The sequence below is a fragment of the Mandrillus leucophaeus genome, unplaced genomic scaffold (assembly GCF_000951045.1).
Source record: "Mandrillus leucophaeus isolate KB7577 unplaced genomic scaffold, Mleu.le_1.0 Scaffold137, whole genome shotgun sequence".
NCBI lineage: Eukaryota > Metazoa > Chordata > Mammalia > Primates > Cercopithecidae > Mandrillus > Mandrillus leucophaeus.
The window spans coordinates 330,655-354,224 of NW_012101332.1; the positions used below are offsets into that span (position 1 = coordinate 330,655).

The 23,570-nt window shown below is 40.2% G+C and overlaps 1 protein-coding gene across 5 annotated transcripts in view; it reads right to left on the minus strand.

Moving 5' to 3' along the window:
• ZNF573 (zinc finger protein 573) overlaps positions 1–23,570 on the minus strand; it is a 62,149-nt gene that overhangs the window by 16,259 nt on the left and 22,320 nt on the right. Inside the window, exons 2-5 of one of the 5 annotated variants that reach the window (XM_011973301.1) lie at positions 19,192–19,282; positions 17,145–17,277; positions 16,004–16,193; positions 15,602–15,694 (exon numbers count right to left, since the gene is read on the minus strand). In XM_011973301.1, coding sequence (XP_011828691.1) covers positions 15,602–15,632 — 31 coding nt within the window. In that variant the 5' untranslated portion in view covers positions 15,633–15,694; positions 16,004–16,193; positions 17,145–17,277; positions 19,192–19,282. Of the gene's footprint in view, positions 1–15,601; positions 15,695–16,003; positions 16,194–17,144; positions 17,278–18,467; positions 18,513–19,191; positions 19,283–23,570 lie in introns of all 5 variants that reach the window. The other 4 variants (XM_011973298.1, XM_011973299.1, XM_011973300.1 and 1 more) reach the window with 4 other exon arrangements.

The window sequence follows — 23,570 nt, forward strand, 5'->3', positions numbered from 1 at the left end:
GTTAGACAGGATGGTCTCGATCTCCTGACCTTGTGATCCGCCCATCTCGGCCTCCCAAAGTGCTGGGATTACAGGCTTGAGCCACCGCGCCCAGCCAACAGTCTTTCTAAAAAACTACTTCTTCCAGCCTAATTACAAGAAAAATAAGACTTGGACTGGGAGATACACTACTGGCATGGTCTGTCAAGACAGTCAAAGTCATGAAAAGCAAAGCTGAAAAAACTGTCACAGAACAGAAGAGACTGGAAGATAAGACAAGTATATACAATGTGGTGCCCCTAACTGGATGCATCTTGGAACAGAAATATGAGCTATATGGAAAAACTGAATGAAATCCCAATAAAGAGTCTCATGTCAGTTTCCTAGTTTTGACAAATGTACTTCATGTAAGATGTTAACGGTGGTGGAAAGTAGGAGAGGTGTATACAGGAAATCTCTGTATTATCTTTGTAAATCTGTTAATTTTGTAAATCTAAAATTATTCTACAATTAAAAAGTTATTGTAAACAAAGATAATTACCAGTGGTCTTTGCTTGGTTGGTGGAGAAAAGAACAAACAAAAATAATCATTACACACTACTTCTTTAATATTCTTGGCAAAAAATGTTTAACCTTACTCTAGTCATGAGGGGAAATCATCAAACCTATAAACCTGACATTCCACAAGAAAATTGGAGTAGACACTTCAAAAAAACCAAACTCTAAGGGGTAAATGTAGTAGGGTAACACCAAGATAAAAAGCCTAAGATCTGGCTGGGTGTGGTGGCTCATGCCTTAATCCCAGCACTTTGGGAGGCCAAGGCGGGCGTATCACAAGGTCAGGAGTTCGAGAGCAGCCTGGCCAATATGGTGAAACCCCATCTGTACTAAAAATACAAAAATTAGCCAGGTGTGGTGGTGGGTGCCACCAGCTAACTCGGAGGCTGAGGCAGGAGAATCACTTGAACCCAGGAAGCAGAGGTTGCAGTGAGCTGAGATCACACCACTGCATTCCAGCCTGAGCAACAGAGCAAGACTCGGTCTCAAAAAAAAAAAAAAAAAAAAAGGCTAAGACCTAAATGCAATGTATGAATACACAATGGATCCTGGAAAGATTTTATAAATGACATTTTTAGAAACAGTATAACAAACGTAAGTATAGACTATAGTAGATAAGACTACATTACTATTATAATAATATTGTGACTTTGAAGGAGAATGTCTTTATTCTTAGAAGATGCACATAGTTAAGAGGTGAAATTTAATGATAACTGCTACTTACCATCAAGTGAGCCAAGAAGAAAGGTGCATATATACAGAGAAAAAGTAAGGCAAAATGTTAATAACCAAAGATGAATTTACGTGAACGGTAATTAACTGTATATATATTATATATTATACACATACACATACAGACATACACAAATACATATTTTAAAAATATTCTCACTTGGCTTGATGATTTTCAAAATAAAAAGCTGGGGAAAGGAAGGAAAAAGCAACCCAGAATTTAAGGAGCTATTACCTAAATTCTCATATAAAATTATTTTGAACTAAATAATAGCATGTTTGTATCCATTTATATTTGATAGAGTGAAAGAAGTAGAAAAACAATTTATAAAGCAGATATAAATACATATGAGAAAAGAAGAAAACTTGAAAATTGATGACCTATATATTCATCACAAGAAGCTGGAAAAAGTGCAACAAAATAAACAAAAATAAGACAAAAGTCCAGTAATTTTAAAAAAAAAAAAATAGAGTTCACAAATACCACAGAAGAGCCACAATGGCAAATATTTTATTTCAAACTAATGTTACTGATGCAATTCTTTCAACACTGATGAAGAAAAAAGTAAATGCTACAGTATCCAACCTAGGAGTGCTATCAAGTATCTCAGCTATAGCTCTCCACACTGCACAAACACAATAAGATGGCATTATGATAAAAACATGTTACTAACTTGCTTGAAATGCATAAAACTCTAAAAAGCAGCCACTGCAAAATCAACATACAGAACACTTGGACAATTCTATAAGCATTACGTAATTTGCATCAGTTTTTAAAAAGTACAATGGAAACTGAAGGTTCAGATGTTTTTTTCTGGAGTGTTTCTTCGGACTCTGAGAGGGGGTAAAAGGGTACATTCCCTCAACACAACACATGTATGAAGCTAATGAAACACTTACATCCAACATTATTTTTTTTTTAATTTTATTTTTTTGAGATAGAGTCTCCCTTTGTTGCCCAGGCTGGGGTGCAGCGGTACGATCTCGGCTCACCGCAACCTCTGCCTCCTGGGTTCAAGCAGTTCTCCTGCCTCAACCTCCTGAGTAGCTGAGGTTGCAGGCGCGCGCCACCATGCATCGCTAATTTTTGTACTTTTAGTAGAGACAGGGTTTCTCCACATTAGCCAGGCTGGTCATAAACTCTGACCACAAGTGATCCACCTGCCTCGGCCTCCCAAAGTGCTGGGATTACAGGCATGAGCCACTGCGCCCAGCATTCCAGCGTTAGGAAGGACAATGAAAAAAAAAAAAATTACAATCCAATCCCATTCATGAAACCTAAAGAAAACATTAAAAGTTCAGATATAATTGAAAAGAGATAAAATATCAACACATGATGACCAAATTGAATTACAGCATGCAAGGTTAGTCGAGTAATAGAATTCAACACAGTACAGAATAATGGAGGAAAAAAATCGTATGAATTATGTCAATAAATGCAGAAAGAATGATTCCTAAGAAGAGTTTTAGCAATTGTATAAAAAAGGAAACCACTTCCATATGAAAGAGTATTTATATATATTTTTAAAAAACATACCTTAGCCAGGCGCGGTGGCTAATACCTGTAATCCCAGCACTTTGGGACTCTGAGACAGGAGAATTACAGCAGTAAGCCGAGATCACACTACTGTACTCCAACCCCCGGTGACAGAGCAAGACTCAGTCTCCAAAAAAAAAAAAAAAAAAGTCAACTGCCTTTTTCTTGTGGAAAATGACAAGCTGAATTCATATGCGAATACAGAAGACTCAGAATAGCCAAAACAATCTTGAAAGACAAGAATCAAGTATCAGTACTCATACTTTGTGACTTCAAAACTTTTTATAATGCTACAGTAGTAAATCAAGCAGTATATAGTACTGACAGAAAGACAGTGTGTGTATATCTGCATATATATATACACACACACAGGTACATATATCTCAAATTTATGATTAATTCATTATCAAAAAGGGTGCCAACAAAATTCAAAGGAGTCTCTTTAGCAATAGTGCTAGCACAACTGGATACTCCCATGCAGAAGAATGAAGCTGGGCAGCTACCCTTTATATCACATATGAAAATTAACTCAATGTGGATCAAAGACCTAAAAGTAAGAGCTAAAACTACTAAAATAGAAGATAACATAGAAGTAAATCATCATAACCTTGGATTACAAAAGTTTCCTAGATAATCATATCAAAAGCACAGCAACAAAAGAAATAATAGAATGGAATAGAATATTATTCAGCCATAAAAAAAGAATGAGGCCGGGCGCGGTGGCTCAAGCCTGTAATCCCAGCACTTTGGGAGGCCGAGACGGGCGGATCACGAGGTCAGGAGATCGAGACCATCCTGGCTAACACCGTGAAACCCCGTCTCTATTAAGAAATACAACAAACTAGCCGGGCGAGGTGGCGGGCGCCTGTAGTCCCAGCTACTCCGGAGGCTGAGGCCGGAGAATGGCGTGAACCCGGGAGGCGGAGCTTGCAGTGAGCTGAGATCGTGCCACTGCACTCCAGCCTGGGCGACAGAGCAAGACTCCGTCTCAAAAAAAAAAAAAAAAAAAAAAAAAAAAAAAGAATGAGTATTGACACCTCCTATTATATTGATGAAACTCAAAAACATGCTAAGTGAAATAAAGTCATTCACAAAAGGCCACATGTTGCTTGATTCTTTTTTTATATGCAGAATAGGCAAATCTATAGATATCAGAGGAGATTAATGGTTGCCAGAGGCTGAGAGTGGGAGGACAGGGAATGAGTGGCAAGGTATATGAGGTTTCTTTTCTCTTTTTTTCTGAGATGGGGATTTTGCTCTGTTCCCTAGGTTGGAGTACAGTGGCATGATCATAGCTCACTGCAGCCTCAACCTTCAGGGCTCAAGTCATTCTCCCATCTCAGCCTCCTGAGTAGAAGGCAAAGGTTAAAAAAAGGTATCTTAATCTTGGTATCAAAAAATTTGGAATTAAGGGCACAAATTACAAAACAGACCAAATGGCATTCCATAACATTAAACAATGAAATAACAATGAATTTAAAAGTTAGGAACAGCCACACAACATAACACCTACTATCAAATCAATCTTCAAACAAGAACGAAAAGATTTCTAAAAATAAAAAGTAATAATTAGAGGTAAAGAATGACAGTCTCAAATCAATGGAATAAATAAATATTTATTTTTGAGATGAAGTCTAGCTCTGTCACCCAGGTTGGAGTGCAGTGGCACCATCTCGACTCACCGCAAGCTCCGCCTCCCGGGTTCACACCATTCTGCTGCCTCAGCCTCCTGAGTAGCTGGGACTATAGGCGCCGGCCACCATGCCCGGCAAATTTTTTGTATTTTTAGTAGAGACGGGGTTTCACCGTGTTAGCCAGGGTGGCCTTGATCTCCTGACCTCATGAGCCGCCCGCCTCAGCATCCCAAAGTGCTGGGATTACAGGTGTGAGCCACCGCGCCCGGCCCACACTAAAATTGTGATGTCATAAACTCAGCCCCATCCCAACTAGTTCGCTCTGTTTTGCAAAACCTGCCTTAAAAATTACCCAGTTGCAGGCCAGGTAATATATATAACCCAGTCGCTACTTCTCGGTGGAGCACGTTTTTAAAAAAACAAAGAGGCTAGGTGCGGTGGCTCATGCCTATAATCCAAGCACTTTGGGACGCAGGGGCAGGGGCGAGTGGATCACCTGAGGTTAAGGTGTTCCAGACCAGCCTGGCCAACGTGGTGAAACCCCGTCTCTACTAAAAATACAAAAATTAGCCAGGCGTGTTGGTGGGTGCCCGTAATCCCAGCTACTCGGGAGGCTGTGGCAGGAGAATTGCTTGAACCTGGGAGGCGGAGGTTGCAGTGAGCTGAGATCTGGCCACTGCACTCCAGCCTGTGCGACAGAGCAAGACTCCGTCTCAAAAAAAAAAAAAAGAAAAAAAAAAGGAAAAAATGTTACCCAGTCTAGTTCTAAAACCTGGTAAGTAACTTTCCTGGTTTCTTATTTTAAGATACTACTGCTACTCTTTCAAGAGGTTGTTCTCCCTTTTTTGCAATAAATCTAATAAGTTTAGCTTTGCTAGATGAACAGAAATGTCTGGTAATTCTTGGAAGTCAACAGTATATAGACACCCTAGGAAATAACTTATGAAAAATGTTGTTAAATGTAGAAAAATAAATATTTTGAAACAACATAAACATATAACAAGTAAGTCCAACTCAGAATAATACAAAGTACCAGAATAATGAAGATATATCAGGAAGACTGATATTTTCAGACAAAAATCAGTTGCTTTCTAATATATCAATAATAACTAATTACAAGCTGAGCAAGGTGGCTCACACCTATATTTTCAGTACTTTGGGAAGCCAAGGCAGGAGGACTGCTTGAGCCCAGGAGTTAGAGACCAGCTGAGCAACCTAGTGAGACTCCCGTTACTAATAAACAAACAAACAAAATAATGAATCACACAATATAGAAGTATACAATTACATATTATAGAATTATATGTTATACGAGTTCTTAATCTCTGACAAGAACATAGCACCATTAGAAATTTATAGCAACACCAGAGAACAATTTCTTTTATAACAAGTAAAAGAACTCTATTTTAATTGACCTGAAATTTAACTGTAACTGAAAAGTTTAGAAAAACTTAATAAACTATAATCATAGATTTAGTTTTAAGGGTTTTTAAAAACTATCATCTTTCAAATTTCTTTTAAAAAATTATAGTTTAAGTTAGAATGTAAAACTTATATTGCTGGTTTCTTTATCCTAATTTAATAAGGCATATCAACCTTCACTGGTCTTTGTTCATTTTCACTACAACTGGATAAATGATTAGACATTACTGCCAGCGTGGCAATTCCTTTAGTATATGTAAAATTTGGACAGGATGAAATGGAGAAAATTATTTTTCTCAGCTTCATTGATAAGAAATGCAAACTATGAAGACTGACATTGTTCACACATGTGATTTGGAGTTTTCAAATTCGTATAAAGCTTGTTCTGGTGTTGCAGCTTTGAAAGAACAGGAAGATACTCCAGAGTGACTGGCCACATTGCTACACATACATACACAGCTACCAGTTTCTCTGAGTTAAGAGGGCCTAGCACTAAGAGGGTCCAGGGGCAATTAGCATACCTAAGCCTAGATCTGGATTTCTAAATGGCATTCCCAATAAAAGGAACTGGTGCTCCATACAGAAGTGGCTGATTCCAGGGCTATGGCAGATAAAACATAAGATAATCCTAGATTAACAGCTTGTAGTGCCAGAAAATAAGAAATCCTCACCAAAGGATGGGGGTAGGTTGAAAAGGCACAGGAGACAACTTGAAAGAGCTCCAAGTGGCCAAAGCAGAAGAAAAATAACTAAGGATAGTACTGGATTATAACTCATGGAATAAACATCTATGAGTCCATATTGATATAAATAAGTGAATAAATAGAGGAATAAGGGAGTATTCCTTCTTACAGAAGAATTCCAGCTAATAGGCCAGGCACGGTGGCTCACGCCTGTAATCCCAGCACTTTTGGAGGTTGAGGTGGGCAGATCACGAGGTCAGGAGTTTGAGATCAGCCTGACCAACATGGTGAAACCCCGTCTCTACTAAAAATACAAAAATTAGCCAGGCGTGGTGGTGCATGCCTGCAATTCCAGCTACTCAGGAGGCTGAGGCAGGAGAATCACTTGAACCCAGGAGGCAGAGGTTGCAGTGAGCCGAGATCGTGCCACTGCACTCCAGCCTGGGCAACAGAGTGAGACTCTATTTCAAAAAAAAAAAAAGGCCGGGCGCGGTGGCTCACGCCTGTAATCCCAGCACTTTGGGAGGCCGAGGCGGGTGGATCACGAGGTCAGGAGATTGAGGCCATCCTGGTGAACACGGTGAAACCCCGTCTCTACTAAAAACACAAAAAAATTAGCCGGGCGTGGTGGCGGGCGCCTGTAGTCCCAGCTGCTCGGGAGGCTGAGGCAGGAGAATGGCGTCAGCCTGGGAGGCGGAGGTTGCAGTGAGCCAAGATCGCACCACTGCACTCCAGCCTGGGCGACAGAGCGAGACTCTGTCTCAAAAAAAAAAAAAAAAAAAAAAAAAAAAAAAAAAAAAAAAGATTCCAGCTAATAAATGTAGGAGGTTAACACAAAATCATCAGTAGGCAAATGTTGCATTAAAGATGGGTGCAAGCAGGCCGGGTACAGTGGCTCACGCCTGTAATCCCAGCACTTTTGGGAGGCTGAGGCGGGTGGATGACCTGAGGTCAGGGACTCAAGACCAGCCTGGCCAACATGGTAAAAACCCATCTCTACTAAAAATACAAAAATTAGCTAGACGTGGTGGCATACGCCTGTAATCCTAGCTATAGCGCCTGTAATCCCAGACTGAGCCTGAGAGGCGGAGGTGGCAGTGAGCCAAGATAGCACCACTGCACCTGCACTCTAGCCTGGGTGACAAAGTGAGACTCTGTCTCGAAAAAAAAAAAAGAACTGGTATAAGCAAAATCTACTGTTGGAAGCTAAAATCTGGGGCAGGGATGGGGGACTGTAAAAGTTGGAGGAGAAATAGGATATCTATATTGTTTTCCTGGGACTCACAAAATAATACCACAAAATGAAGTCTACAAAAGCATCCTCAGAAGCAAAAGTTTTTTCTCGGACCTTCTCTTGCCCTCCTGTCTCTCAGTCCCATTCTCTCCCGAGACTAACCATAGCCTCTTCTCCAAGGCAAGTCATGGAAACCAGAACCCCTTGTCCCCAAAGCTATTCATAAAACCTAAAAATATTACTCTAACTTTCCCCCGCCTTTTTGGGTAAAAACTGGCCATAAAAAATTACGTGGCTTACTTTGTTTGACTGTTGGTCACAAGACCCCCATTCCAGAGAGGGTCACCCATTCTAGAAGGAAGGAATACGTGTTCTGAGAGGCCAAGAAGAATCTAGACAAACAGGCATTGCTGGGTTTCCCTACTCAGACTATTAGCATTAGATCACATCCTTTTTGCCCAATCCTGTTTCTACATAGCAGTCCATACTTCGTTAAACCTAAGTATAAAAATAGGTAATTTCCCCTGAATCTTTGGATCTTCTTTCTAAAGGCTCCTGTGTCATGAAAAAGTATGATTAGATCAATTTGTATGCCTTTTCTCCTCAATCTGCCTTTTGTCAGTGATTTTCAGTGAAACTTCAGAGGGTGAAAAAAAAGTTTTTCCTTGGCCCAGACAGATACAATTATGGAAAGCATCTCAAACAAGTTATATCATATTAGCATTGCCTAAGGCACAAATTCTTATTCCACCAAATTATCATATTAGCATTGCCAGTGGAACAAACTATCATAGTCTCCTCATGTGATACAATGGAAGGAATAGAACATCACCTGGGGGCAATTTTTCAAAATATGTTTGGCTTGAATTTAATCATAAGGAAGTGACAAAACATTGCAGATTGTAGGAGATTCTAAAAAGAAATCAAGTGGACTGGACTTTGCAAAGATGTCAATTTCATGAAGGAAGATGCTCTGAATTAAAGGATAATAAATAGATTTGGTGAGTAAGTATGACAGATGTTCTTTGAGTTGATCCTAGATTTTAAAATTTATAAAAGGACATTATTGGGATAGTTGGGAGAAATTTGGATGTGGACTGTATATTTGATTATATTCTTAGAGTATTGTGACATCACTAGGGTAATGTGGGCAAAGGGTTAACAAAACATTTTTTAATGTTCTGTTATTAAACATTAAACAAAATGGGAATCCCATTCTGCATGAGGATGTACTCTTAGGCTAACTCTCTAACTCTGCTTCCCTAAAAACGGAATGTGTTGACTATGTTAATTAAGTTTCATTATTTATGGTAACAATGACCCTGATAGGCAAGTTGCACCTGAGATTGTGGACTAGGGGCTAGATAAAGAGAACACCATATATGGGGTTTATTTGACTACAACATTTCTTTTTAAAAGGGTTCATGTCCTTGAAAGACCCTGGAAGCTATGCCTAGAGAATCCTCACACCAGATATTGTACCAACCTATGGAGCCGGGTTTTTTTTGTTTTTTGAGACAGAATCTCGTTCTGTCACCCAGGCTGAAGTGCAGTGGTGCGATCTCAGCTCACTGCAACCTCTGACTCCCTAGTTCAAGAGATTCTCCTGCCTCAGCCTCTCGAGTAGCTGAGATTACAGGCCCGGCTAATTTTTTATATTTTTGGTAGAGATGGGGTTTCACCATGTTGGCCAGGCTGCTCTTGAACTCCTGACCTCAAGCAATCCACCCGCCTCAGCCTCCCAAAGTGCTGGGATTACAGGCGTGAGTCACCGCGCCCCACCAAGCTAGTCTTCTTAAGTCAGGGGAGGCCCCACACTCGCCGTGTGGATCTTACCTCCTAGCACTTGAGCTCTAGCACCTGTGGAAAAGAGAGCTCCTGGAAGGCTGAGTCTCACGTGCATGAATCACTGCAGCCACACCACACGGTGCTGAGCACTAAATACAGCAACAACTACAAACTTAAAGATGTGTATTTAGGTTAAGAGTAAATATCAGGGCCAGGCACTGTGGCTCACAACTGTAATCCCAGGACTTTGGGAGGCTGTGGCAGGCAGATCACTTGAGGTCAGGAGTTCGAGACCAGCCTTTGTATTTTGTAAAATACAAAAATTAGCCAGGCATGGTGGCGCACACTTGTAATCCCAGCTATTTGGGAGGCTGAGGCAGGAAGATCACTTGAAACTAGAAGGCGGAGGTTGCAGTGAGCCAAGAGCGGGCCATGCACTCCAGCCTGGGCGATAGGGTGAGACTGTCTCAAAAAAAAGAGTAAATATCAGTCATAAGAGAGGAAGTATATGATGCAATGACTATATATTTAAAAATATGATTACAGTAAAACTAAAAATTGGGAGGAGACTGGACATACTAAAAAACATAACTGTTTTCAGTAATCATTTTGGTAGTAAAGCTGTTATTAATGTTCTGAGAATGTTTCACATGTCAAAAAGAATAAAGGAAATGGCTGGGCATGGTGGCTCATGCCTGTAATCCCAGAACTTTGGGAGGCCAAGGTGGGTGGATCACCTGAAGTCAGGAGTTCGAGACCAGCCTGACCAACATGGAGAAACCCTGTTTCTACTAAAAATACAAAATTAGCTGGGTGTGGCAGCGCATGCCTGTAATCCCAGCTATTTGGAGGCTGAGGCAGGAGAATCGCTTGAACCTGGGAGGTGGAGGTTGCAGTAAGCCGAGATTGCACCACTGTACTCCAGCCCAGGCAACCAGAGTGAAACTCTGTCTCAAAAAAAAAAAAAAAAAAAAAAGAATAAAGGAAATGAATACTTGCATGGTATTTTAATTTTATCATCACTGGAGTATTGGAGAATTGGTACTGAGCAAAAGAGATACAGATCAAAGACAGAAAATTTCAATTAAACACCATTTAGTTCTAAGTTTGGCCAGGAAGTTGCCATATAAACTCATTAGGTAATTGGTAATTTATTTTTATGTAAATATGTAACACATACATGTATACTTAGATTTTTTTTTTTTTTGAGACAGAGTTTCGCTCTTGTCACCCAGACTGGAGTGCAGTGGCATGATCTCTGCTCACTGCAACCTCTGCCTCCTAGATTCAAGTGATATTCCTGCCTCAGCCTCCCCAGTAGCTCGAATTACAGGCACCTGCCCCAATGCCTGGCTAATTTTTGTATTTTTAGTAGAGGTGGCTTTTCACCATGTTGGCCAGGCTGGTCTTGAACTCCTGACCTCAGGTGATCCATCCACCTAGGTCTCCCAAAGTGCTGGGATTACAGGCGTTAGCCACCATGCCCGGTCACTTACGGATTTTTCTATCTTTAGCTAGTAAAAAGCCTATAACAATCTTCAACCCAGAAAAATGCGCACTTCTAGCGGCTAGACTGTGGCCTTGAAATACCATTTCCCACTAAAAGAACCCAACAGTTCACAAACTTATGGCTAAAAGCTTGGTACAGGAAATGTACAAGATAAGCCTGGAACACTTTGTCATATCAGATGGGAAAAAACTGGCAATAAAATAACTGTCTAAGGCTGGGTGCGGTGGTTCATGCCTGTAATCCCAGCACTTTGGGAGGCTGGGTGGGCGGATCACCTGAGGTCGGGAGTTCAAGACCAGCCTGACCAACATGGTAAAACCCCGTCTCTACTAAAACAAAATTAGCCAGGCGTGGTGGCGCATGCCTGTAATCCCAGCTACTCAGAAGGCTGAGGTAGGAGAATCGCCTGAACCTAGGAGGCAGAGGTTGCGGTGGGCTGAGATCACGGTGAGCTGAGATTGCACCACTGCACTCCAGCCTGGGCAACAAGAGCAAAACTCCGTCTCAAAAAAAAAAAACCTAAAACTAAAAGGAAAACTATCTAGTCACATAAGAAGGATCCTAGGGGCCAGGCATGGTGGCACATGCCTGTAATCCTAACACTTTGGGAAGCCGAGTCGGGTGGATCATCTGAGGTCAAGAGTTTGAGACCAGCCTGGCCAACATGGTGAAACCCCGTCTCTACTAAAGATATAAAAATTAGCCAGGCATGGTGGCACGTGCCTGTGATCACAGCTACTTGGGAGCCTGAGGCAGGAGAATGGCTTGAACCCAGGAGATGCGGGTTGCAGTGAGCCAAGATCGTGCCATTGCACTTCAGCCTGGGCGACAAGAGCGAAACTCCATCTCAAAACAAAAAACGAAAGAAAAGAGAAAGAGAAAGACCAAACATTGATCTAGTCTTTATTTTACAAATGGTATCAGTAGTTACCAAATAGTAGGTGATGTAAGAAATTGTTTATATTTGTACATAATAAACAAAAAATAAATGTTAGAATTAGAATATGGCTGTTTTAGAATGTCTGATGAATTAATACATCCAGGCACCGAGCATAAACGCTTGCTAAAAATCACAGAAAGAGAGACAACCAGAAAGTTTATGCTGAGAACCTAAACCATTCACTCCCACACTCAGCCTTGAAACACAGAAGTGGCCCTACCAATCCCCCACAGGTAGCTTACTGTCTACATAAACATGATGTCACTATCCCACTGTTTTCCTCAGCACAATTATACTGTTCTGGAAGTTTCTTGCATAGGCAAATGGCTTCATTGTTCATTGTTCATTACTGGAAATTCCTGAAAGATCCACCGACTCTTTTGTGTGTGTGTGTGAGACGGAGTCTCGCTCTGTCGCCCAGGCTGCGGTGCAGTGGCGCTATCTCGCCTCACTGCAAGCTTTGCCTCCCGGGTTCACACCATTCTCCTGCCTCAGCTTTCCCAGTAGCTGGGACTACAGGTGCCCGCCACCATGCCCGGCTAATTTTTTTGTGTTTTTAGTAGAGATGGGGTTTCATAGTGTTCGCCAGGATGGTCTCGATCTCCTGACCTCGTGATCCACCTGCCTTGGCCTCCTAAAGTGCTGGCATTACAGGCGTGAGCCACCGCGCCCAGCCCAGCGATCCATTAACTCCTAAATGGCAAACATCAACAGTTTGTACTCTAGAAAATTTTCAGTTCCTAACCTCAAAATTCTAACCTAGCTGTTTCCACTAATTCTCCACTGTGGTATTGTCATCTTTACCTAATCCTAATCAAGTCCCCGCATGAAGATCAGCCTTAAACCACACTTTTAATTCTCAGTAAAAGCCATCCTTGCCCTCTCGCCCCTGAGACACTAAATAAAGCTCTTTAGAGGTGGTGTTTTCCTTTCACACAGTAAACCGTAAGCCCAGTTCTCTCTGGTGTGAGGGGAGCAGAAAAAGTGCCAACATATGATGCATACAATACTGCCCAGGAAGTTGTCTTGCAAAAAAATAAATAAAATAAATTGAATCAAAATCGATTAAGTGTAACAGTGAGATAAATCTGGCATAGCTGACTCCACCTTACTTCTAACCTCACAAGCTAATGGCGTTTGCTCATTCCTGCAAGCTGGCCAAGTTAACAATGGGAGGATTTAGTTTATAGTATAACTTTAAAGCAAGGATAATAATCCCTTTCCAAAACTATTAATAATTCCCAAGGAGATAGGGAGGGTGTACATACAAGTAACAACGTTATGTTAAAGATTTACAGGAGCATTGTGACCTGACCAAGGACAACGTTGTGCAACCTTCTCGGACCCCTGCTGACGCCCAGATATCTGTAGTCGCCAGTCACCTCCTGACCTCAACCTCCTCCTTGTTCCCCTTTGCCCAACATAAAAAACGGCATGAGATTCATGCCTTTTAAGATGGTTCTTTAGGACATTAGTCTGCCATCTTCTCCGTTTGCTGGCTCTCTGAAGTAAAGTTCCTTGCCCCAACACCTTGCCTCTTGACTTACTGGTTGTTGTGCAGTGAGCAGTGTGAGCTCTGGACTCAGATACATAAGCCTCTTGATCCCTCTACTTAATTAGAGGATATAGAGGGGTCAGAGAACATATTTAAGCAAATCTCAGGGATGGCATCAGCAAAATCTAGAATGGAAGATGTTTCTTCAGCAAATAAGGGGTTAAGAACACAAAGAAAGATGAAGGCAAAAGTTAGAGACTTGTGAAAACTTAAAAAGACTTGAAATTGGAGAAAGAATAAAAGGAAGGAACTTATTACCATTAAAATCAGAACAGTGGTTACACTTAGCAGGAGGAAGAAGATTGTGACTGGTTGGAGACATGTGGAGGACTTCAGAATTAACTAGAAATTATCTCCTTGTTTAGAAATACTGCTTGGAGTGTATAAAAGAATCTTGTATGTCATTATTATAACCTTTCTGTAACTCTAAAATTATATTAAAATAAAAAAATGTTTTAAAGTTTTAACTCCTGACCCAGCTGTGGTGACATAATTGTTTAACTTATAAGACTCAGTAAGCTATGCATTTGTTATATGTTGTTCTCTGAATCTGTCTGATGTTTTCAAAAATGCCTTGAAAACAATTACATCGTTTCTAATCCTTCGTATTCCCAACAATTCAAATTCAACAATACCTCATATGATCTGACTCCTCCTAACAGTGTGACCTCATTTCTTGTCACTCTCCTCTTAGGATCTCTATTCTGGTCTACTTTGGTGCTCCTCAAACTCACATAGCTCTCTCCATTCTCCTCCCTTGACTCTCCACATTCCTTCCCTCCACTGCCCCAGTCATCTCCTTAGCCTTCCAAGCTCATTATTCAGCTTGGAATATTCTTCCCCAGATAAACACATGGCCCGTGACCTTATACCATGTCTCTTTCCAAATACTACCGCCCCAAAGAAGCTGTCCCAGGCAATCTCATCCAAAACGGCCTAATCTCTGCTTACTTTCTACCATTGCTTATCCCACTGTCTAATAGTATTTGTTTGCCTGTTTATTTTATTTTTCAGACAGAGTCTCACTCTGTTACCCAGGCTGCAGTGCAAAGGTGTGATCTCGGCTCACTGCAACCTCTGCCGCCTAGGTCCAAGCAATTCTCCTGCCTCAGCCTCCCGAGTAGCTGGGATTACAGGCACCTGCCACCATGCCCAGCTAATTTTTGTATTTTTGGTAGAAACGGGGTTTCACCATTCAAGATCGGTCGGGCTGGTCTTGAACTCCTGACATCATGATCCACCTGCCTCAGCCTCCCAAAGTGTTGGGATTACAGGTATGAGCCACTGTGCCCGGCCTACCTGTTTATTTTTATGTGTTCTTTAGTACAATGTAAACTTCCATGAGGATAAGGACCTTACATGTCTTGCTCATGATCACTACATTGATATGTGTGTTGTGTGTGTGTGTGTGTGCAAAAGGGGAGCCGGAAAAACAGCTGAGTCCAAAACACAGGTAAAATATTGCACTCAAGAAAAGAGGCTGGGTGTAGTGGCTCACACCTGTAATCCCAGCACTTTGGGAGGCTGAGGCGTGCGGATCACGAGGTCAGCAGTTCGAGACCAGCCTGGCCAACATGGTGAAACCCTGTCTCTACTAAAAATATAAAAATTAGCCGAGGGTGGTGGCACACGTCTGTAATCGCAGCTACTCGGGAGGCTGAGGTAGGAGAATCGCTTGAACCCAGGAGGCGGAGGTTGCAGTGAGTGGAGATCAAGCCACTGTACTCCGGCCTCGGTGACAGAGCAAGACTCTGTTTTGGAAAAAAAGAAAAGAAAAGAAAAAAGAAAGCACCCATCACTGAAAACGGGTTTGAAATAGAAAAGAAATAAGGTGGTTGGTAAATGGGGTAAAGTTGAAGCTTCTTCTATAACTTATGCTGCGATCTTTATTCCCCACCAGGTTGTAGGCCTTTGCTCCACAAGTCTGGGTGCCTAGGAGGGCTTCACAAACAAAGTGACACAAAAGTGTCTCCTTTCTCTTACCACACGGGCTGTGGCTGGCCCTGATGGTGTCCCCTGCCTTCCTTACCTGTGAACTGTGTTTCTTCCCTCAAAATCATCCAGGGCTCTTTTCCTTGCTCCAGTAAGTCCACCACAACCGGTTTAGAAATGGAATGTCCTCCTTATAAGAAAAGAAATGCCACATGGTATAAAAATAAAAACAAAAGTAACAGAAACCTTTGAGCTTTGGTTAAATTTACAATGAACTAAGGACTTCAAATAAAAGAGGGGAGAGATGATTAAAGAAATGAAGCAGGTACAGTACAACCTTATTTTAATGTAAACTCATACACGCTTGGTCTCTTAGGAGAAAGTTTTACCTGTGACCTTATAAATTGTCTATTTCCAAATATTACTACCCCAAAATAGCTGTGAAGTTCTCTAGAGCCAGAAGGCTGGGGCACAAATTATTCCTCTTAAATCTACCAACCTTGTGACTTTGGCCATGTGACTTCAACTCATTATTCCAATTTGGCAAATAAACTGGGCATAATACTACTACTATTGGCTAGGCGCAGTGGTTCACGCCTGTAATCCCAGCATTTTGGAAGGTCGAGGTGGGAGGATCACTGAGACGAGGAGTTTGAGACCAACCTGGGCAATACAGCGAGACCTCATCTCTACAAAAAATTAGTCAGGCAGGGTGGTGCATCTATAGTCCCAGCTACTCAGGAGGCTGAGGCGGGAGGATCACTTGAGCCCAGGAGGTCAAGGCTACAGTGAGCTATGATTGCACCACTGCACTCCAGCCTGGGCGACAGAGCAAGACCCAGTCTGAAAATAAATAAGTAAATAAATAAATAAATAAGATAATAACAATAATACTAACACACAGTTATATGAGGATTAAGTTATTTTATATATATATATATATATATATATATTCTCCTTCCTTCTGAAGAGTGGCTGGGGACATAATGACCACAGTTGTACCAATTATGATCATCTTATTATTTCTGTATGAGATTTAAAAAAAGCATCCCGACTGATATATAAAATCTTCATTCAATCTCAATGCAAAGTTCATGAATTATAACTTTCAACAATGAATCATACAAATTGGCTATAGGAAATGAAATGTGGACTCTTCAGTTTTCAACAAATATTGTTCATCTAATCCAGCACTATGTAAGTCACAGGGGTTCTTCTTATACTCAGAGTAAATCACGAATCTGCATCTGTTGTCCCTGCAGGTGGATCAGATGATGACACAGCATATCTATAGGAATTCTGGAAATATACACAATGGGAAACCAGGATTCCTGGACAACGGTTATTCATGGACTAATAATATATAATTTTATAATAATAATAAACAATTTTAACACAGCCCCTTGGATATTAAGGAAAGGAGGCAATCATAAGGGGCAGGAGAATATGTGACTATCTCTAAAGGATGAAGAAAATGATGGTGTTTGGTGGCACAGCCATTGTCAAACAGGCGGAGCTGAAATCTTCCTCTAAGAACAGGAAGAACTTCAACTATATAAAATACAGCCTTGAAATTCACTGCATTGAAAGGTAACATATCACAGATCACATTTTAAATTACTTGAGGCAAATAAACTTACCCAGTGAGACCAGGTTTCTGTAGTTCTCCAACATCACATCCCTGTATAAGTCCCTCTGATTAGGGTCCAGGTATTCCCACTCCTGCTGAGAGAAGTCTATGGCCACATCCCTGAATGTCACTAATTCCTGAAACTGCAAACCCATTCATTACATAATTTTAAAAACATTTTAAAGATGGAAAGACAGGATATTAAGAGCACACTGGAGAAAAGGAGTGATATAGCATATGTGGCTAATGACTGGTAGCAGACTAAAGCAATGTGTCTACATATTCCTAAAGGATCCTATTGCCACAGACAAACTTTTCTGCATGTGGAAGGCTCCCACAATAATTCAGACCTCCTGAGGAATGGATAAAATAAAATTCAATAAAGTATTAAAGACACAACTACATAGTCTGCTAGTTGTGTGATGCATAAATTCCCAATAAACATGAGTTTCTAAACTATTTTTCCTTTAAGTTAGAAAAATGAGATGTCCTTGTCAAATTTAATAATCTCCATATTTTATTGTTTTGTTCTATTTATTTATTTTTTTTGAGATGGGGTCTTAATCTTGCTTAGGCTGGAGTGCAGTGACTCAAACATGGCTCACTGCATCCTTGACTTCCCAGGCCCAGGTGATTCTCCCATCTCAGCCTTTCTAGTAGTTGGGACTACAGGTGGGCAAGACCCGCCCAGTTAATTTTTGTATTTTTTGTAGAGACAGGTTTTACCATGTTGCCCAGGCTGGTCTCAAATTCCTGGGCTCAAGCAATCTGCCCGCCTCAGCCTCCCAAAGTGCTGGGATTACAGGTATGAGCCATTGCACCTGGCCAATTTCCATATATTTTTTTTTTTTTTAAAAAAGCTTTTGCAGAACATTTAGACATTTCCACAAGCCTCAAGTTACATCATTATGTCAGAGCACATAATAAGCATTTTTCTTTATTTTGACAAATACATTTTTTATTGACTGTGCAACAATCAATTTTATTATGAATATTTCAGACTTACTCCATTGTTAATCCATCTTTTACCTTCATGTACATTTAAAAAAAATTTTTTTTTTTTTTGAGACAGACTCACTCTGTTGCCCAGGCTGGAGTGCAGTGACACAATCCCAGCTCACTGCAGCCTTGACCTCCCAAGCTCAAGCAATCCTCCTACCATAGCCTCCCAAGTAACTGGGACTACAGGCCCAGCTGATTTTGTACTTTTTTGTAGAGATGGGGGTCTCACTTTTTTTGCAAGGGGTCTCAAACTCCTGGCCTCAAGCGAGCCTCCCGCCTTGGCCTCCCAAAGTGCTGGCATTACAGGTATGAACCACCGTGGCTAGCCTACCTTCATATACTTTGTTGGACAAAACTTCAAAGATCTTCCCCAGTTCTGGAAATCAGCATATTTACTCCTTAGGATAATATTCTCATTCATCGCCATTTTCCATCATTTAATACTTTTCTTATTCCAGAATGGATACTGATATAGGATGACTCATAATCAAAAAGATGTCACCCAAGTTCAGCAGCACACGTTCAACCACAAAATAAAAACTTGTCTCTCAGTAATTCCTTGGCAAGATCCATGGTATATCTCCAACAATTCTAAAATTCTCAAAGAATATGAGCTCTCATGGCATACTAAGACAGACCAATTGATAACCAAACCCCATCTTATCTGCCTAGAAAACTCAGGTCTGTGGAGAATGTCAAAGCCTACCTATGGTACCCAAATAGGATCAACATCTCTAATTCACCAAACCAAGGACCTATAAAGGAAGCTCAAATAGTTCCCCGTTGAGACTTCACTCCTTTACCGCTCTATCATAGACTTTGGTTGAAGAATAAGCACATGAGTATTAAATACATTTGACAATAAATAGAAAAGTGGACAGAAAATACTCATAGGGAGAAAATTGAGTTATTTGCTATCACTATTCACTGTATTAGAAGAAAGTGGGGACAGATAACTGAAGGGGGCCTTCTTAAATAGGAAGCCTTAGGTTAATGAAAAAATCCACATAACCTATGATCATGATATTGCAAGGAAACAGAATTAATCAACTTACACAGGTCATGGTTTTAGAACTGTAAGACCTGATCAGTCCTACTCGGTGGGGTTCCAATACCGGAAACATTCAAACTCCAGAGAATCCAGAGCTGAGAGAAGAAAAGAGATGTTAGTGTTCCCAATATGACTTAATTTAATAAAATCTTTCTCCTCCTCTATTTCTCCTTCCAAATTAATCCCTCATAACTGAACACATAACTTAAGGAAAAACAGACAATGAATCTAAGCACTCCTTCACACCCCAGGAAACCTAGCTACACAAAGGTAGTTTTAGAGTAAGTCACTGGCTCATTAAAGCCAGATCCAGACAAGATAACAAGATGTTTTCTGGACAAGCCTCCAATTTGGGAAGGCTGATCTAGACTTGAGATTTGGCTGCTCAGTTTCTCCATGAGAAGATTCACTTGCCTTCATTTCCACCTTCCAAGGCTGAGAGAGGGCTCACCGTTCAAACTAGAAGCTTTTTTTTTTTCTGAGATGGAGGCTCGCTCTGTTGCCCAGGCTGGAGTGCAGTGGTGAGATCTCAGCTCACTGCAACCTCTGCCTCCCAGGTTCAAGCGATTCTCCTGCCTCAGCCACCCAAGTAGCTGGGACTACAGGTGCGCACCACCACACCTAGCTAATTTTTTTTGTATTTTTAGTAGAGGCAGGGTTTCACTATGTTGGTGGGGCTGGTCTTGGTGATTCACCCGCCTCGGCCTCCCAAAGTATTCAGATTACAGGCATGTGCCATCGTGCCTGGCCTCAAACTAGAACCTCCTCTAGGGCATCAGAATCAGTTGAAATTGGTCAAAATATGAGAGAGAACACAGCACAGAAGGAAATGCTTAGGCCTGGTTCTGTGTTGAGTACAAACTGCCTTGCTAAATACAAAATATACATGTAATAGAATACCAAGAAGCTATCAGATGCTAAGTAGAGAAATGTATTTAATAAAATAAAAAAATTTCAGATATAGTGTCAAAAGAAAATTAAGATGGAAAAACAGAATGTACAATATCACTGAATCATTAAAAAGACAGACAAGCATTGAGACACAGGCTATAGGACATCAATACATTGAGAAATCTGGTAATTTATTTATTCTGTTACATTACAACATGATCGTATGTTACCATTACTTTTCTTTTAGTTGCTATCTTGATTTTCTTTTTTGAATATATTTCATAATCATTTTAACATTGTTCATGCATTAACTTAAAAAATACATGTGTACACACACACACACACAAATGTGTGTGATAAAAGTTGGGTTTGTTTTGTTACTTAGCCACAATGTCATCCAGACTAATGCTAAACTCTCTCTCTCTCTCTTTTTTTTTTTTTAAAGGGGCAAGGCGTCTTGCTCTGTCATCCAGGCTAGAGTACAGTGGTGTGATCATAGCTCACTGAAAACTCAAGCTTCTGGGTTCAAGTAATCCTATTGCCTCAGTCTCTTGACTGGTTGGGACTAAAGGTGTGTACCACCATGCCTAGTTAATTAAAAACATTTTTTTTAGAGACAGGGTCTTACTATGTTACCTAGGCTGGTCTCAAACTCCTGGGCTCAAGAGATCCTCACTCCTAGGCCTCCCAAACTGTTGGGATTACAGGCATGAGCTACCACGCCTGGCCTACTTTCACTTTTTATCTAACATCACTTGAAGAAAAAATTAGACAGTAAAAGCTTACAGAATACATTCACTAACTTCCATATATATTCCATGGACTTAGTTACAATGATGACCAGAATCTAATCAATGCCACCTCCACATGAATTCCCAAGGCACATCACCTGAATCTCTCTAGTGGTCTTCACTATACACTGATTTACCCGTTCCTATTTACAACTTATGGTCCTTGCTGAATTACTGGCATTTTAAAGTAGTGACTAGTCCTAGCCACAGCAATCAGACAAGAGAAAGAAATAAAGGGCATCCAAACTGGTAAACAGGAAGTCAAACCTGCTGTTTGCTGATGATATAATCATATACCTAGAAAACCCTAAAGACTCATCCAAAAAGTCCCTAGATGTGATAAATAAATTCCATAAAGTTTCAACATACAAAATTAATGTACACAAATCAGTAGCATTGCTATATACCAACATCGACTAAGCTGAGAATCAAATCAAGAACTCAACCTCTTTTACAACAGCTGCAAAAACAAAACAAAAGCAAAAACAAAAATCCAGAAAACAAAAAACTTAGGAATATACCTAATCAAGGAGGTGAAAGATCTCTACAAGGAAAACTACAAAACACTGCTAAAAGAAATCATAGATGACACAAACAGATGGAAGCACATCCCACACTCATGGATGGGTAGAATCAGTATTGTGAAAATGACCATACTGTCAAAAGCAATCCATAAATTCAATGCAATTCTCATCAAAATACCATCATCATTCTTCACAGAACTAGAAAAAACAATCCTAAAATGCATATGGAACAAAAAAAAGAGCCTGCATAGTCAAAGCAAGACTAAGCAAAAAGAACAAATCTGGAGACTTAACAGTCCCTGACTTCAAACTATACGACAAGGCAATCATTACCAAAACAGCATGGCAGCGGTATAAAAACAGGCATGTAGACCAATGGAACAGAATAGAGAACCCAGAAAGAAAGCCAAATACTTACAGCCAACTGATCTTTGACAAAGTAAACAAAAACATAAAGTGGGGAAAGGACACACTATTCAACAAATGGTGCTGCGATAATTGGCAAGCCACATATAGAAGAATGAAACTGGAGCTTCATCTCTCACCTTAGACAAAAATCAACTCAAGATGGATCAAAGACTTAAATCTAAGACCTGAAACCATAAAAATTCTAGAAGATAACATTGGAAAAACTCTTCTAGACATTGGCTTAGGCAAAGAGTTCATGACCAAGAACCCAAAACCAAATGCAACACAAGCAAAGATAAATAGATGGGACTTAATTAAACTAAAAAGCTTCTGCACAGCAAAAGAAATAATCAGCAGAGTAAACAGACAACTCACAGAGTAGGAAAAAGTATTCACAAACTATACCTCTGACAGAGGACTAACATCCAGAATCTACAAGGAACTCAAACAAATCAGCAAGAAAAAAACAAATAATCCCATCAAAAAGTAGGCTAAGGACATGAATAGGCAATTCTCAAAAGAAGATATACAAATGGCCAACAAACATATGAAAAAACGCTCAACATTATCAGTGATCAGGAAAATGCCAATAAAAATCACAATGTGATACCACCTTACTCCTCTAAGAATGACCATAATTTAAAAAAATCAAAAGATAATGGACATTGCCATGTTTGTGGTGAAGACAGAACACTTCTACACCACTGGTGGGAACAAAAACTAGTACAACCACTATGAAAAACAGTATGAAGATTCCTTAAGGAACTAAAAGTAGAACTACCATTTGATCCAGCAATTCCACTAATGGGTATCTATCCAGAGGAAAAGAACACATTACATAAAATTCTTTTATTACTATTTTTTGAATGATAGAGATAGGGGTCTCACCATGTTGGCCAGGCTGGTCTCAAACTCCTGGCCTTAAGTGATCTGCCGGCCTCAGCCTCCCAAAATGCTGGGATTACAGGTGTGAGCCACTGTACCCAGCCAGAAGTAATTATATGAAAAAGACATTTGCACACATGTTTACAGCAGCACAATTCACAATTGCAAAAATATGGAACCAGCCTAAATGTCTATCAACAAGTGGATAAAGAAAATGTGGTGTGTGTACACATATATATACACTATGGAATACTACTTGGCCATAAAAAGGAATGAAATAATGGCATTGGATATAATCTGAATGGAGTTGAGACCATTATTCTAAGTGAAGTAACTCAGGAATGGAAAACCAAACATTACATGTTCTCATTTATGAGTGGGAGCTAAGCTATGAGGATGCAAAGACATAAGAATGATATAATGGACCTCAGGAGGCTGAGGGAGGAGAATCGCTTGAACTCAGGAGGCAGAGGTTGCAGTGAGCCAGACTGTGCCACTGCACTCCAGTCTGACGATAGAGCAAGCTTCTGTCTCAAAAAATAAATAAATAAGTAAATAAATAATATTTAAGAGATGGTCTCTTGAAGTAACTAATACAAACTTCAAGTCTTTTTGTTAGTCTTTTGGGATATGATTTTCAGATTTAAGCTCTGATACTTAATAAAATGTTTCTTAAAGTCTCATTGGTTAATTGGGAGAGAATGTCATTTAGCATATAAAATAGTCTGAAGATGAAGTAGAATAATCCACATAAAATATTTAATAAAACAATTGCTTAATGTAAGTTGGCTTTTATTATCAGAGATGAAGAACTTTACAAATTTCCTAAATGTACTGCTTTCAAAGAAACATAATTCTACTAATTCCATTTTTTTTTTTTTTTT